Source organism: Mauremys mutica, chromosome 20, assembly GCF_020497125.1.
Source record: "Mauremys mutica isolate MM-2020 ecotype Southern chromosome 20, ASM2049712v1, whole genome shotgun sequence".
Lineage (NCBI taxonomy): Eukaryota > Metazoa > Chordata > Testudines > Geoemydidae > Mauremys > Mauremys mutica.
The window spans coordinates 22112453-22129070 of NC_059091.1; the positions used below are offsets into that span (position 1 = coordinate 22112453).

Here is a 16618-nt window from a genome sequence, read left to right on the forward strand (position 1 = left end):
CTGGAGAAGCCGCCGCTGCGGAGCGGCTCCGGAACCGGGCGATCGCCGCGATCCAGCGCGATGGAGCCGGGCCGGCGGCCGGCGGAGCAGTGACCGGCCGGCGAGGAGCCGCGGGGGCCGCGATGGCTGCTGCCTAGAGAGGGGCGGTGAGAGGGGCCGGGGGGCTCGGCAGGCCCCAGCGCCAGGCAGCTGGGGGGGGATGAACAAATGCGTGTGTCGGGGCGGGCGGGCTGGAGGGGGAGGGGCCGGATAAAAGGGGGTGTCGGGGCTGGCTGGAGGGGGAGGGGCCGGATAAAAGGGGGTGTCGGGGCTGGCTGGCTGGAGGGGGAGGGGCCGGATAAAAGGGGGTGTCGGGGCTGGCTGGCTAGAGGGGGAGGGGCCGGATAAAAGGGGGTGTCGGGGCTGGCTGGCTAGAGGGGGAGGGGCCGGATAAGAGGGGGTGTCGGGGCTGGCTGGAGGGAGGGGGAGGGGCCGGATAAAAGGGGGTGTCGGGGCTGGCTGGAGGGGGAGGGGCCGGATAAAAGGGGGTGTCGGGGCTGGCTGGATGGAGGGGGAGGGGCCGGATAAAAGGGGGTGTCGGGGCTGGCTGGCTGGAGGGGGAGGGGCCGGATAAAAGGGGGTGTCGGGGCTGGCTGGAGGGGGGTGGATAGAGAAGGGTAGATGGATAGATGGAGTGACAGACAGGGGTGTTTGTGGGGCTGGCTGGCTAGAGGGAGGAGGGGTGGGGATGTATAAAAGGGGGTACATGGGGATGGCTGGATGGGGGGACGGATGGGGAAGGGGTGGGGACATGGAGATGGATGGATCCATAGAGGTGGGTGTATGGAGATGGATAGAGGGGGGAGGGGCTGGATAGAGGAGGGTGTATATGGATGGATAGAGTGACAGACAGGGGTGTTTGTGGGGCTGGCTGGATGGGGGGTGTATCTGGAAGGATAGAAGGGGGAGGGGTGGGGATATATAAAAGGGGTGAATGGGGATGATTGGATGGATGGATAGAGGGAGGAGGGGTGGGGCTGGATGGGGGGGGTGTATCTGGATGGATAGAGAGAGGGGGAGGGGTGGGGTTGTATAAAGGGGTGTATGGGGCTGGATGGATGGGGTGTGTATGGGGCTGGATAGAGGGGGTGGGGATGTATAAAGGGGGTGTATGGGGATGATTGGATGGACAGGGGTGGGTGTATGGAGATGGATGGATAGAGAGAGGAGGGGTGGGGATGGATAAAGGGGGTATATGGGGCTGGATGGATAGAGGGGTGTATATGGATGGATAGAGGGGCCGTACAGGGCTGGATGGATGGGGGTGTATGTGGGTGGAGATGTATGGGGATGGATGGATAGAGTGGGTGTATATGCATGGATAGGGGGGTGTATCTGGATGGATAGAGAGAGGGGGAGGGGTGGGGCTGTATAAAAGGGGGTGTATGGGGATGGATAGAGAGAGGGGGAGGGGAGGGGTGGGGCTGTATAAAGGGGGTGAGTGGAGATGGATGGGGGTGCATCTGTATGTAGAGAGAGAGGGGGAGGGGAGGGGAGGGGCTGTATAAAAGGGGGTGTATGGGGATGGATAGAGAGAAGGGGAGGGGTGGGGCTGTATAAAGGGGGTGAATGGGGATGGATAGAGAGAGGGGGAGGGGAGGGGTGGGGCTGTATAAAGGGGGTGTATGGGGATGGATAGAGAGAGGGAGAGGGGTGGGGCTGTATAAAGGGGGTGAATGGGGATGGAAAGAGAGAGGGGGAGGGGTGGGGCTGTATAATGGGGGTGTTTGGGGATGGATAGTGAGGGGGTGGGGCTGTATAAAGGGGGTGTATGGGGATGGAGAGGGGGGAGGGGTGGGGCTGTATAACGGGGGTGTATGGGGATGGCTAGAGAGAGGGGGAGGGGTGGGGCTGTATAAAGGGGGTGTATGGGGATGGATAGAGAGAGGGGGAGGGGTGGGGCTGTATAAAGGGGGTGTATAGGGATGGATAGAGAGAGGGGGAGGGGTGGGGCTGTATAAAGGGGGTGTATGGGGATGGATAGAGAGGGGGAGGGGTGGGGCTGTATAAAGGGGGTGAATGGGGATGGGTAGAGAGAGGGGGAGGGGAGGGGTGGGGCTGTATAAAGGGGGTGAATGGGGATGGATAGAGAGAGGGGGAGGGGTGGGGCTGTATAAAGGGGGTGTATGGGGATGGGTAGAGAGAGGGGGAGGGGAGGGGTGGGGCTGTATAAAAGGGGGTGAATGGGGATGGGTAGAGAGAGGGGGAGGGGAGGGGAGGGGTGGGGCTGGATAAAAGGGGGTGAATGGGGATGGATAGAGAGAGGGGGAGGGGGGGGCTGTATAAAGGGGGTGTATGGTACACAGAGATTTACAGCCCCCAGCCTGGCACAGTCTTGGCAGCAATCTGTAGCCGGTAACGGGTGCGATCCCTGGGCCCGGGAGCCAGGCTCCTGGGTGACTCATCAGAGCGAGGGGTGTGAACCAGGGCTGGTGGCGGCTGGATCCGCCCGTTGGGCCAGCTCAGGCCGGGGTGATGGTGCCGTGGCCCCGGCAGAGCTGTACAGGTGGGGGGCAGATCAGAGCCCGACTCTGGGCAGAAAAGGGGGGGCTGGCAGGTGTGATGCCAGCTGAGGACCTGGACAGCGGGGCTGGGGGCTGGATCGGTAGCGGGGACCAGTCTGGGGTTATCCATGGGGGCTGGGAAATGCGTGTGTGTTTGGGGAGGGGGGCAGAATAATCTCTATGTATCTCCACCTGCGGCCAGGGCAGCCGAACTGGGGCGTGAAATGGGCAGGATTAGTGGGGGACAGGATTAGGATTCACCCCGGTATCAGCTGGCAGGAGGTGGGGGGTCCTGGCCATCCGGAAAAGAACCGGGTGAAGTGGGCTGTCAGTTCAATGGTAGGGTCTAGCATCCGATCGAGATCGGGGCCCCGCTGTGCCGGGCGCTGCACACTGAGAGATGGTCCCTGCCCCAAGGGGCTTACAAGCTACATAGACACAGAGTAGGAGGGGAAACTGAGGCACACGGGGGGCAGTGAGGTCACACAGCAGGTCAGAGGCAGAACAGGGAACAGAACCCAGGAGTCCTGAGTCCCAGTCAGCCCCCCGGAGCGGGTCCCTGCTAATGCTTTGTGCTCACTGGGTGCAGGCGGCTGGGGCCCAGCACTGCCAGGCTGGCTCTGGGGAGAGGGAACGGGTCACTGTGGGCTGGGAGTAGATTGTACAGGTCATGCTGCTGCCTCATCCGTGCTCTGTCCTCCTCCGCCGGGACTACTTCCAACCTCCCAGCCAATCAGCACCTCCCAATGCAGCCCCTTGACCCATGTACTGTGCATCTCTGCCGGGACTACTTCCAGCCACCCCACCAATCAGCACCTCCCAATGCAGCCCCTTGACCCATGTACTGTGCATCTCTGCCGGGACTACTTCCAGCCACCCCACCAATCAGCACCTCCCAATGCAGCCCCTTGACCCATGTACTGTGCACCTCTGCTGGGACTACTTCCAGCCACCCCACCAATCAGCACCTCCCAATGCAGCCCCTTGACCCATGTACTGTGCATCTCTGCCGGGACTACTTCCAGGCTTTAACTTTTAGTACCTTTACCCTGCAGGTGGAGGGATACATAAAATAGACCCATTCCTATTTACAAACGTGTCTAAGCCAGAGTTTCTAGAAATTGCGGGGGCAGCAGAGATCGCCCCGTGGGGTGGGAGAAAGGCTCCTGCCTCGGCCGATCCACACCTGGATCTCGTCACACCCTTGTGGTGGCTTGTGCTTCCCGCAGGGAAACCTCTGGTGGCACAACCCCCCGAAAGTGTGGCAGAAAGTGTGTCTGGGACCCGCCCCCTCTTGCACAAGCACATCTGGGACCTGCCCCCTCTTGCACAGTGCACGTGGCTGGAATTCATTGCCTCTCGCACTGAGAGACAGGATCAGATGGTCCAACTGGCGGCCCCTTTAACAGTTCTGTCCAGCCCCCAAACGAATCTGCCTCCCCAGTTCTACAACACGGCGTCCCCCGGAAGGCATGCCCTGGAACCTACGGGGCAGTGAGGAGGTGCCGCATGGAGGATGCCGCTTGGTAGCGCCCACGTTTCGGTATGTCGCCTGCGGAGGCACCGCCCAGCTGGCACCCGGCCTGCGGCCTGAATGGGGCCCAGAACCTGCCCAGTCCAGGGGCCAGAAGCAATTCTGGCAGAGGTGTTTCCTGTCAGAAAAGGCCATTTTGTCACAACTGAAAGGTGGATTTCCACCTCCTTTTTGACAGAAAAATTTGGAAACTGATCAAAATGGAGCCAGTCCTCCTGCTGCTGCGTACGATTTCTTATTCTCTTAAACTTTCACACTATATTACACTCTGTTTGATACATTTACATTATATATTCCATTATCCTCTGATATTGTATGATTTATTATTCTATTACCCTCGATCTTATTATTCTACTATAGACTTTAGATTGTTACAATTGATAGAGTTATAATCTAAATAGAGAAAATATCATCTAATATCAAAGTGTAATAGAACCAAAATATAGAAAAAAATAATCGATTGTATTTTTATATATTTTCTCTCTTTAGATTGTAGTTCTGTGCAAGTGTAAGAGGGTCTAACCAGAGAAAAAGACTCGATTACACTTTGCTATTCGATTCTCTTTTCTCTGGTTAGATTCTATTCTACACTTTCTCATTCGCCGCAGCAGATCTTGTGTTTTGCTGTTTTACATTCCCGGCGGATGCTGAGATCTCTCCTAGCTCGTGTTTTCTGTCCCGTTCGAACGCGTCAAACGGATCGAAACAGAGCGTCCGGCTGCTCCCGACCGTCCGGCGTTTTCCCGGAACTTCCATTCCACCAACGTTCCAAAATCTCGATTTGTCGTCCCGCGTCGGGGCGATTTGTCGGACTGTCCTGACGTCCCAAAGGAGCAGGGGCAGGAGGCCGAGTGGCAGGATGGCGGCCAGATCAGGAGCCCATGGGGGGCCTCAGCGGAGGGGCAGCAAGATCTCAGCTTGGAAGATGAATCGGGGAGTGGGGGGCGGTTTGCACCATGCGAGATGCTGCTTGGGGGAGGGACCTGGGGTCTCTGTTGGCACCATGTGTGGGCAGGGGGCTGTGTAGGGATGCACTGACCCCTTTGCCTTTGGGTCTCCTTTGCCAGGTGCCCCCTCCCCACGGAGGGACCCCCTCTCTCCCACGCCCAGAGTGGGCATCATGGCTGGCGGGAAGCAGCAGCTGAAGAGAAGCGTTTCCATCATCCCCTGCTTTGTGTTTGTGGAGGTAAGGCATTGGGCCCCAGGGCGCCAGGACGCCTGGGTTCCCTCCCTGGCTATGGGAGGGGGGTGGGGTGTAGTGATGAGAGAAGAGGGGGCTGGAAGCCAGGACTCCTGGGTTCTGTTCCCCACTCAGCTCAGTGAGAGAATCCAAAATTAACCAATGTACCTTAAAACAGGGACCTGGCGCTGCGAGCTTCCCTGTGGCAGTGTCATGGATCCATAGGCCCGGTGCTCTCGCAAGGCCCTGGGAGGACCCCTCAGTGCGTCAGCCCCCTCAGCTTCTTCACCTCCTGGGACTGAACCTCCGAACCGTCAGCACCCCTGGGTCACGCCATGAGCTCCCGGTGATGAATCCACCTGGAGTGGAGCCCTGGGGGAGACTTGCACCCCCAAAGGGAGCCCCGCCCCCCGACTTCCTGATTCTGGAGTGACGCCCCTCCCAGCAGGAGGCTTTATGAGTTTCTGGAACCCAGCGGCGCAGGCCCTTAGTTACCCCAGAGAACAGAAAGTTCCAGCCTGATCCATCCGGGTCATCCATGCGCCGTAGTCGCTGGGTACCAAATGTCCGGGCATTTGGCGTGTTCCTTGTTTTCTGGGCATCTCCAGAGGCCTGAGGTCCAGGTGTCAGTCACGCCTGGACTTCTGCAAAGAGTAAACAACCTCCCCCCACTCCACCCCCATGCAGCACATAGGGGAAACTGAGGCACACACCGTATTCATACAAAACATTATGAGAAATTCCCACTTTCTCCCAGGCAGTGTCCAGGCCAGGGGGACTCCAGTGCTGCGAGCTTCCCTGCAGCAGTGCCCTACCAACCCCCCTTCCTCATGCCCTAGCACCAGCCCCTCCTGCCGTGACTCCTCCAGAGGTTAGACACAGGGCTTTTGCCTGTGTTAAACGGCAAGTGTGGGGGGAGGTCGTGCTGGGGAGGTGGGGTCGAAATGACGCCCCTCCAGCATCCAGCTCAGGAGCACAAAGCTGGCCCAGAGAGCCAGGGTCATGAGTTAGAGAATGAAATTTACCATCTGTCGCTTTGCTTCATACAACCCTGGCCCTGACCCCTTGAGATCACTGCCAGGGGCTGGGGGGTCCAAGGCAAATCCCCAGCCCCCACTCCCTTGCTTACCGGATCCTTCATCACTTCCTTCCTGTCCCAAACAGCCCCCAGGCCCCACCCCAGAGGTGGCTGCATCTCAGCACCGAGCAAGGGATCCCTATATAACCAGCCCCTGCACCCCACCCCAGAGACAGCTGCATCTCACCGCTGGGCGAGGGGGCCTTGAAAAGACACAGAGTGGTGGTGGGGGGGTTGGATTTATTTGGGTGCTCCGGCTGGAGGAGGGGCAGATGGGGGGGGAAGCCCTGGGGGGAGGCAAGTGGGGGGTGCAGGTGTCTGCCCCAGTTTGGCTGAGGCAGGCGCCTCTGCCCTCAGCCGTGATGTGATGTGGAGCTACAGCAGGCACCGAAGCGTGAACGGGAGTGCACGAGGGAGCTTGCACGGAGCCGGGGGGGGGGAGGGAGGGAGGGCGGGACGGATGGTTCCTGGGCTCCCCCCGCTCCCACCCTGCGACTCTGCCCCCTCGCTGTGCTCAGTCCGGGCCGGGGCTGGCCGCTGAGCTGCCATGTTCTATTTCCAGCTGGTGATCATGGCGGGCACGGTGCTGCTGGCGTATCACTTCGAATACACCGACACCTTCCCCGTCCACATCCAGGGCTTCTTCTGCCACGACAGCGCCTACGCCAAGCCCTACCCGGGGCCCGAGGACGCCAGCCGCGCCCCGCCCGTCCTGGTCTACTCCCTGGTCACCGCCGTGCCCACGGCCATGGTGAGGGGCTGGCGTGGGGGGTATGGGAGGGCAGGGTGGTGCCCGGGGGTTCTGGTGGGGCTGGGATCTCAGAGCCGCCCCCCCCCACCCCCAGGATTGGGCCATGAGGGTCCCACCTGGGTTCTGACCCTCCAGACCCCTTGGGCTTTGGGGCAATGTGCTCCCCCCAAGCAGAGGCTGCTGTCAGGGCACCCACCCACCAGCCCCCATGTGCCCCTTTGGGGGCCAGTGACTAAGGGCCCCCCCCCCACAGGGACCCGCTGGCACCTGCAGATCGTGCTCTGGATACTGCATAGACTGTGCGGGGGGGGGGGTGCTTGGGGATCTCAAGCCTCCTCTGGGGGCCCCTCAGACCTGGCTCAGGCGTCAGAGTCCTGGATCCGGGCCTGGGTTAGCAGGGACTGGGGGCTGGAGGGCAGGGCTGGCAGTTCGGGGGGGCTGGTGGAGTGGGGTGGGGGTGCTGGAGGGCAGGGGTTGGGGGGGCTGGTGGAGTGGGGTGGGGCTGGAGGCCCGGGCGGGGGGTTCAGTGGGCTGGTGGAGTGGGGTGGATGGAGGGCAGGGCTGGGGGTTCAGGGGGGCTGGTGGAGTGGGGGGGTTGGAGGGCAGGGCTGGGGGTTCAGGGGGCTGGTGGAGTTGGGGGGCTGGAGGGCAGGGCTGGGGGTTCAGGGGGGCTGGTGGAGTGGGGTGGCTGGAGGGCAGGGCTGGGGGTTCAGGGGGGCTGGTGGAGTGGGGGGGTTGGAGGGCCGTGCTGGGGGTACAGGGGGCTGGTGGAGTGGGGTGGCTGGTGGGCAGGGCTGGGGGTTCAGGGGGCTGGTGGAGTGGGGTGGCTGGAGGGCAGGGCTGGGGGTTCGGGGGGCTGGTGGAGTGGGGGGGTTGGAGGGCAGGGCTGGGGGTTCAGGGGGGCTAGTGGAGTGGGGTAGCTGGAGGGCAGGGCTGGGGGTTCAGGGGGCTGGTGGAGTGGGGTGGCTGGAAGGCAGGGCTGGGGGTTCAGGGGGGCTGGTGGAGTGGGGGGGTTGGAGGGCAGGGCTGGGGGTTCAGGGGGCTGGTGGAGGGGGGGGGGGGGAGGGCAGGGGTGGGGGGTCAGGGGGCTGGTGGAGTGCGGGGGTTGGAGGGCAGGGCTGGGGGTTCAGGGGGCTGGTGGAGTGGGGTGGCTGGAGGGCAGGGCTGGGGGTTCAGGGGGCTGGTGGAGTGGGGTGGCTGGAGGGCAGGGCTGGGGGTTCGTGGGGCAGGTGGACGGGGGGGGATGGAGGGCAGGGGTGGGGGTTCAGGGGGGCTTGTGGAGTGGGGTAGCTGGAGGGCAGGGCTGGGGGTTCAGGGGGCTGGTGGAGTGGGGTGGCTGGAAGGCAGGGCTGGGGGTTCAGGGGGGCTGGTGGAGTGGGGGGTTGGAGGGCAGGGCTGGGGGTTCAGGGGGCTGGTGGAGTGGTGGGGTTGGAGGGCAGGGCTGGGGGTTCAGGGGGCTGGTGGAGTGGGGTGGAGTGAGGGCAGGGCTGGGGGTTCAGGGGGCTGGTGGAGTGGGGTGGCTGGAGGGCAGGGCTGGGGGTTCAGGGGGCTGGTGGAGTTGGGGGGTTGGAGGGCAGGGCTGGGGGTTCAGGGGGACTCGTGGTGTGGGGTGGCTGGCGGGCAGGGCTGGGGGTTCAGGGGGCTGGTGGAGTGGGGGGGTTGGAGGGCAGGGCTGGGGGTTTAGGGGGCTGGTGGAGTTGGGGGGCTGGAGGGCAGGGCTGGGGGTTCAGGGGGCTGGTGGAGTTGGGGGGCTGGAGGGAAGGGCTGGGGGTTCAGGGGGGCTGGTGGAGTGGGGGGGTTGGAGGGAAAGGCTGGGGGTTTGGGGGGGCTGGTGGAGTGGGGTGGCTGGAGGGCAGGGCTGGGGGTTCAGGGGGCTGGTGGAGTGGGGGGGTTGGAGGGCAGGGCTGGGGGTTCGGGGGGCTGGTGGAGTTGGGGGGCTGGAGGGAAGGGCTGGGGGTTCAGGGGGGCTGGTGGAGTGGGGTGGGGGCTGGGGTTTGGGGGGGCCAGCAGGGGTGGGGCAGGGGAGTCATGTAGCTCATCTGTGCAAAGGGAACACGGAGCAGCCAGGGCCTGGTGCCCCCCCTGTTCCCCCCATGGGAAGCCGGCAGCCTGAATGCGGCTGGTTCCATGTATGGCCAAGCGCCCCCCCCCCCCCCCCCCCGCAGAAGCTGGACACAGACAGCAGCTCCCCCTGGAGCACGGATGGGGTCTTCTCTGCCGGTGCCCCTCAGTCCTCCCCCCCCCTCGCAGCCCCTTTGCCCAACCCCCCCCTCCCTGCCCTTCCCCGATCCCCCCTTCACTGGAACGGAGGCGGGTCTGGGGGAAAAGCCACAGTCCCGGCCCCCCCTTTAGGAACTGGGAGCTCCCAGCCAGCCCCCCCCCCCGCATCAGGCTCCGTCCGCTTCAGTTGGCTAATCCCCCGCCCCTAGTGGCTGCACCGTCTGCTCGGCTGAGGGGGGGGACGGACAGGGAAGGCTGGTGGGGGGGAGGGGAAGGGGCTAGAAGGGGGGCAGGGATCCCCGACTCCCCCCGGCACAGATGAGGCTGCCTCACTCCTCCCCCCTCTGCCCCAAGGATCCCCCAGCACCGGGAGCAGAGGGGCCAGCGTTGGGATCCAGTCTGGCGCCCCCTGGGGGTGGGAAAGGGTATTGGGGGAGGGGAAGATTAATGGGGGGCTCTTAGGGGCTGGATCCTGCACCTTGGACACGATTCTCAGTTATGGTGATGCCCCTTTGTGCTTCTCAGGTGGGAGCTCTCCTGCCTGGTCCCAGGACCCCTGGGCTGGCCTAGGGCCCTGGCTTGGGGGGCGTAGCTGGAGCACACTGGGCAGTGCCTGCCCCCCCACCCCCGCAGGCCTGTGCTGGGGCAGAGCATGAGTTAGAGCAGCCCCGAGGCTGCCCTGACTGGCTCCTAGACCCCGTCCTGCTCCCCAAGGGTTGGGAGGGGGGAAGCCCCTGCAGATGGGGCCCAGGTGGGGATTGGGCCTGAGGTGGGGGTGCTGATGGAGCCATTGACTGGGATTCCCCCCCCCCCCCCGCCCCAGATCCTGATCGGGGAACTGGCTGCGTTTTTCTGCCGGCCGCGGCGGCGTGAGGAGAAAACCATCATCTCTGGGGAGTGTTGCTACTTCATCCCGCTGCTGAGACGCATCGTCCGCTTCCTGGGTGAGTGGGAGGGGCCCGAGCCCGACCCGCAGCCCTGCCCCCCACCCCCGCTCTGCTGGTGCCCCTCACTCCCGACACGCAGCCCCCTGCTCTCCTGCCCTGGCATCCCCCGTTCTGCTTATGCCCCCCACTCCCGATCAGCAACCCCCTGTTAGCCCGGCTCTTAGGTTTCCCCCTCCCTGAGCTCTGCCGGTGCCCCTCACTCCCGACCCGCAGCCCCTGCTAGCCCAGCCCTGCCGGTGCCCCTCACTCCCGACCCGCAGACCCCCCATCTCTGCATTAATCACCCCCCCACACCCTCCGCAGGCGTCTATTCCTTCGGCCTGTTCACCACCACCATCTTCGCGAACGCCGGGCAGGTCGTCACGGGCAACCAGACCCCCCACTTCCTCTCCGTGTGCCGCCCCAACTACACGGCGCTGGGGTGCCAGCTGCCCGGCCCCCAGTACATCACGGACCGGGGGGCCTGCGCCGGGAACCCCGCCCTGGTCACCGCAGCCCGCAAAGCCTTCCCCTCCAAGGACGCCGCGCTCAGCGCCTACGCCGTGGTGTACACCGCCGTACGTGCCGGGGGGCAGGGCCGGGCGGGGGGGCTGGGAGGTGGGGCAGGACGGCAGTGGGGCTGGGGGGGGCAGTGGGGTGGGGAGGCCGCGGGGCCGGTGGGGGCAGTGGGATGGGGGTAGGCAGGGGGGCAGGACGGCAGTGGGGCTGGGGGGAGCAGGGAGAGGGGAGGCCGCGGGTCTGGTGGGGGCAGTGGGGTGGGGGTAGGCAGGGGGGCAGGACGGCAGTGGGGCTGGGGGGAGCAGGGAGAGGGGAGGCTATGGGGCAGGGCAGCCCCAGGGAGGGGGAGGGAGTCTGCGGGCAGGGGGGGAGGAGGGCAGGGCTTGGGGGGGCTTCAGATGACTCCTGCCCCCCCCACACCGTCTCCCTCCCCAGATGTACGTGACGCTGGTGCTGGAGGTGCGGGGGTCCCGGCTGGCCAAGCCCACCCTGTGCCTGGTGCTGGCCGGCCCGGCGGCCCTGCTGGGGGTGCTGCGCGTGGCCGAGCACCGGAACCACTGGGCCGACGTGCTGGCCGGGTTCCTGACCGGGGCCGCCATCGCCGCCTTCCTGGTGAGCCCCCCCCCCGAGCGCCCCGGCCCCACGGCTCCCCACAGCCCCCCCCCGAGCGCCCCGGCCCCGCGGCTCCCCACAGCCCCCCCCCGAGCACCCCAGCCCCGCGGTTCTCCATAGCCCCCCTGAGCTCCACCCCCCGCACCCCGAGCACCCCCGCCCCCGCGGCTCCCCACAGCCCCCCCCCGAGCGCCCCGGCCCTGCGGTTCTCCAGAGCCCCCCCGAGCTCCACCCACCGCACCCCGAGCGCCCCGGCCCCGCGGCTCCCCGCGGCTCCCCCCCCCGTGCGCCCCGGCCCCGCGGCTCCCCGCGGCTCCCCCCCCCGAGCGCCCCGGCCCCGCGGCTCCCCGCGGCTCCCCCCCCCGAGCGCCCCGGCCCCGCGGCTCCCCACAGCGCCCCCCCACCTCCCCTGAGTGCCCCCACGGCTCTCCACAGCCCCCCAACTCCCCACCTGCCCCCCACCTCCCCTGAGCGTCCCCAGCCCCTGCCACATGGCCCCACCCCCACAACTCTCCACAGCTGCCCCCAGCCCTCCTGAGCTCCCCCTGGCGCCCCCTGCCACACAGCACCCACCTCCCAGAGCTTTCCACAGCCCCCCCAGCCCACCCCCACCTCCCCCAAGCACCCCCAGTCCCCACAGCTCTCCACAGCCCCCCCACCCCGCACCTGCCCCCCGAGCTCCCCACCTCCCCTAAGCACCCCCTGCCACATGGCACCCACCCCCCACGGCTTTCCACAGCCCCCCAACCCCCCACCTGCCCCCCAAATCCCCTGCAGCCCCCCACCTCCCCTGAGTGCCCCCAGCCCCTACCCCCCACAGCTCACCACAGCCCCCCACCTGGCCCTTGAGCCCCCCTGCAGTCCCCCACCCCCTGCCACACGGCACCCACCTGCCCCCCATCCCTAGCCCCCATGACACCCTACCTCACCCCCAACTCCCCACAGTCCCCAGCGCAGAACCCCCCACCTGGGAGGCCTCTCAGCCGTACCCCAACTCCCCCCATCACACTCTTGTCAGCTGGGGGGCACCAGCCGAGGGAGGGGCTCCTGGGGGGCTGGACCCTCCCTCACTTCAGTCCCCGTCCCCAGGTCACCTGCGTGGTGAATAACTTCCAGACCAAGGCGCCCGCGGCCCCGAAGCCGGCGCCGGCCGAGAGCCTGGCCAGCGTCCCCGGCGTGGGGCTGCCCTGCGTCGAGAGCCCCCTGGAGAAGTTCAGCGTAGCCCAGGTGAGGGGCAGGGATGCGCCCAGCTCTGGGGAGCTGCCAGCCAGCCAGCCCATCCCCCTCCCGCCACAGGGCAGCAGCTGCATCCTCTGGGGCCGGGGTCTCTCTGCCCCAAACCCCAGGAAAATTCAGGGTGGAGCGGGGATGGGGGGGGCTGCGGGTGGGGTTGAGGGGCTGTCAGGTGTGGGGGTCACGTGGCCCCACTGCGATCCCCTCCCCCTCCTGGGACTCTGAGCTGGCGGCAGCCGGGGGGGGGGGCAGGTTCTAGGGACAGGTGTTGGGGGGGTGCGGGGGTGGGGCAGGTTCTAGGAACAGGTGTGGGGGGGGGTGCGGGGGCCATTCCCCTCGGGGTGGGATCAGGATGGGGAGGGGCAGTGGGGCCAGGACAGTGCAGCCTTAATCTCCGGCCCCCAGCGTGTGGGGCTGGGAACTTCATAACCCCCCTGATCCTCTCCCCCTTGACACCTCCACCCGTAGCCCCTCCCCCGTGGCACCTCGACACCCCCATCTGCCCCCCAGGTCATGCTATAAGCGGGGGGGGGGGTGTCATGGGGGGGATGTTTCACCAGGTGTCTGGCCCCCGGTACCCACGCAGCTGGCTCTAGGGTGGGGGTGGCTCTCACATGACCCCAGTCTGGGGGGGGGGGCAAACTGGGGGGGGTCTGTCTGGGACGTGCAGGGAGAGTGCGGCCCCGTGGGGCTGCAGGGGGGGGAGCATAGACCCCGCATCCTGCATCCTGGGTTCCTTCTCTCCCGCCACCTCCCGCCATTCTCCATCTCAGGCTGCCCCCCAGAGATGAGCCCCAAACCCCTTTCTCACCCCATAGCAGCCTCAGTCCCCCTGCGCGGGCTCCCCCGTGAGACCCCCGATGCCCCCAGTGTGAACACCAGTGACCCCCTGGTCCCCCCGGTGTGAACCCCAAAGACCCATCCCCCCCATGGTGAGCGAGGAGCAAAGGCCTAACATTGTTTCCATCTCTCTGTCGTTTCTCTCCTCCCCCATTTCCCCCTCCCCCCGCCTGGCACTGCTCTCCCTGGGGGGGGCCCCAGCGGGTCAGGGACCCCCCAGAAGAGCAGGATTTCTCCACGCTGCTCACCCGAGGCCTGGAGAGGCAGCTCGCTCGCTCCCTCCGCGCGGGGGGCCACGCTGGGGCGGCTCGGCCCTACGAGTAAGTGCCACCCCCCCACGCCATGCTGGAGACCTGCCGAGGGAGCGCTCCCTCCCCCCACCCTCAGGCAGGTGCAGCCCAGTGCCAGGGAGGGGGGAGGGGGGCAGGAGAGGGGGCGAATGGGGAGGGGGCATTATGGGCATGTGTTTTGGGAGGGGAAATGAATTTTGGGACAATATGTAGATTTTGAGGGGAGTGAAACAGGAGTTTGGGGGGGAAGGAGAGAAAATGGGGGGGGGGGGATTGGGAGGTGGAACAACCTACCAGCGCTGCCCAAGCCAGACTGCTGAGGGGATAACAACCTACCAGCGCTGCCTGAGCCAGACTGCAGAGGGGATAACAACCTACCAGTGCTGCCTGAGCCAGACTGCTGAGGGGATAACAACCTACCAGCGCTGCCCGAGCCAGACTGCTGAGGGGATAACAACCTACCAGCGCTGCCCGAGCCAGACTGCTGAGGGGATAACAACCTACCAGTGCTGCCCGAGCCAGACTGCAGAGGGGATAACAACCTACCAGTGCTGCCTGAGCCAGACTGCTGAGGGGATAACAACCTACCAGCGCTGCCCGAGCCAGACTGCTGAGGGGATAACAACCTACCAGCGCTGCCCGAGCCAGACTGCTGAGGGGATAACAACCTACCAGCGCTGCCCGAGCCAGACTGCTGAGGGGATAACAACCTACCAGCGCTGCCCGAGCCAGACTGCTGAGGGGATAACAACCTACCAGCGCTGCCCGAGCCAGACTGCTGAGGGGATAACAACCTACCAGCGCTGCCCGAGCCAGACTGCTGAGGGGATAACAACCTACCAGCGCTGCCCGAGCCAGACTGCAGAGGGGATAACAACCTACCAGCGCTGCCCGAGCCAGACTGCAGAGGGGATAACAACCTACCAGCGCTGCCCGAGCCAGACTGCAGAGGGGATAACAACCTACCAGCGCTGCCCGAGCCAGACTGCAGAGGGGATAACAACCTACCAGCGCTGCCCGAGCCAGACTGCAGAGGGGATAACAACCTACCAGCGCTGCCCGAGCCAGACTGCAGAGGGGATAACAACCTACCAGCACTGCCTGAGCCAGACTGCAGAGGGGATAACAACCTACCAACGCTGCCTGAGCCAGATTGGGGATAACAACCTACTAGCGGTGCAGAGGGATAACAGCCTACCAGTGCTGTCTGCGCCAGGTTGCACAGGGGATAACAACCTACCAGCGCTGCACGAGCCAGATTGCAGAAGGGATAACAACCTACCAGCGCTTCACGAGCCAGACTGCAGAGGGGATAACAACCTACCAGCGCTGACCACTTGCAGCATCGCTCCCTCAGCTGCATCACTAGAGGGCTCGGCTCTGCTCTGGTACCAAAGGTTGTGGGATCAAAGGGGGGGGTGGAGGCTGTAACTTTTTCAGGAACTTTGGGGCCACGTTTCAAGCTCTGCCCCCCTGTTTCTCTCCCCTCCAGGATCCCAGAGCTCGGCTCCCAGCGATCACCTGACCCTCAGCTGTGTCTCTTCCCCACCACCCCCGACGTGCTCATCCCCTCCCGCTCCGTCACCAGCGAGGTCTGACGGAGGCACTGCCCCAGGGAGGGGGGGTTGGGCCCCCCCTCCACTCAGGACACCCCTCTGCCTATTGCCCTCCCCCAACCAGCACCGTCCCTTTAACCAATTCCTCCCTGGTTTGTTTGGGGTTCGTAATGACACACTCGTAAGTGTGGCACCGGGGTGGGGGTAAAACCTCACCCTCCTTTTCTCCCGCCCCTCTCCCCCCGAGGGGCCCCATCCTGCTGCCAGGGGCATAAGTGGGAGGTTCAGTCCCTGCCCATCCTGCAGCCGCTGAAGTGGGGGTGATGGGAACAGAATTAGGGGCCCCCACTGAGAGCCCCAAAGGGCCCCCCGGCTGGGGGCTGCCTCCCCTCTATTCCGGCTGGGATGGGGGGGTGGGGGTGTATGTCAGTCTGATCTGGGGGGTGGGGGGCAGGAGCTGACAAGGGGGCAGTGCTGGGTGAGGGGAGCAGTGGGGGCCAGAGGGGGGTGATGACGGTCTGGGGGGGGCGGGGGCTGGTTTCAAAGGCCTCGATGGAGCTAAAGCCAAAAGGCAGAAACCAGCGAAATGGGAGCAAAGTGGCGGGGGGGGGGGGGTTGGGGGGTTGCAGCAAATTCTGGGCACTGCTGAGCCTGGGTTGAGCAGCAGAGCGGGGGGAAGGGCATGGGGGGGTGGGCGAGGGCATTGGGGGGGCAGGCGTGGGGGGGTGCTTCTGGCTCTGGAGCCCCTTCATCCTGGCTACCCAGGGCCACCCCTGCAGCCAGGACCCTTCTCCCAGGGGGTCCCCCAAAGCTGTCGGTGACCAGAGAAGTGGGGGATGGGGCACCCTGAGCCCTTCGAGGGCTGCTCAGCCCCACCCACCCATCAATCACAGGTTATCGCTGGCCAACCACAGGGCTCAGATGGGGGAAGGGGAGGGGCTCATCCAAGCTCCACCCACAAAATAAGCCCCACCCATAGGCGTTGCCCAGACCAGATGGGTGTTGGGAGGGTTGGGGGGCCCTGGGGCCCTGTCCTCCTTGCCTGGGGGGGGGGGAAGGGCTAAGTGTCCCCCCCACCTACTCGTGGCACCAACCGAGCCGTGGCCGGTGGCTGATCCAGCCCCCAGGCCTGGACTCGTTAACCATGGGCGCCGAGCTGGGGCCGTTCACACCCCTGCGAGGGGCTGGGCTGGACTCGCCCCCACCAGGGTTTCCCCGCCACCGTCGCACCTAGAGCCGGACACGTTCCTATCGCCCCAAGCCGGGAGCGCGGGGGGAGCGGCGGGGGCGGGGTGGAGCCGCTGCATCGACACCCCCAATGCCAGCGGGGATCACA

The 16618-nt window shown here is 65.4% G+C and overlaps 1 protein-coding gene across 2 annotated transcripts; it reads left to right on the plus strand.

The window, feature by feature from the left end:
- On the plus strand, nt 1–15677 carry PLPPR2 (phospholipid phosphatase related 2). Of its 2 annotated transcripts, none has more exons than XM_044994408.1 (9): nt 1–146; nt 5145–5263; nt 6898–7086; nt 10130–10250; nt 10557–10810; nt 11187–11363; nt 12453–12590; nt 13638–13756; nt 15219–15677. In XM_044994408.1, the coding sequence occupies exons 2-9, from the start codon at nt 5198–5200 to the stop codon at nt 15322–15324; spliced, it is 1170 nt and encodes a 389-aa protein (XP_044850343.1). In that variant the 5' UTR covers nt 1–146; nt 5145–5197; the 3' UTR covers nt 15325–15677. The 2 variants fall into 2 exon arrangements, 1 of the variants encoding a protein (XP_044850343.1); XR_006574487.1 differs by having other exon boundaries at nt 13638–13823; nt 15219–15340.
- Nucleotides 15678–16618: the final 941 nt, after the last annotated feature.

Coding starts and splice junctions, on each gene's coding strand:
- PLPPR2 (XM_044994408.1), top strand. CDS start 5,198: ATGGCTGGCGGGAAGCAGCAGCTGAAGAGAAGCGTTTCCATCATCCCC. Junction 10,811..11,186: donor ACGCCGTGGTGTACACCGCC/GTACGTGCCGGG, acceptor CTCCCTCCCCAG/ATGTACGTGACGCTGGTGCT. Junction 13,757..15,218: donor GGGGCGGCTCGGCCCTACGA/GTAAGTGCCACC, acceptor TCTCCCCTCCAG/GATCCCAGAGCTCGGCTCCC.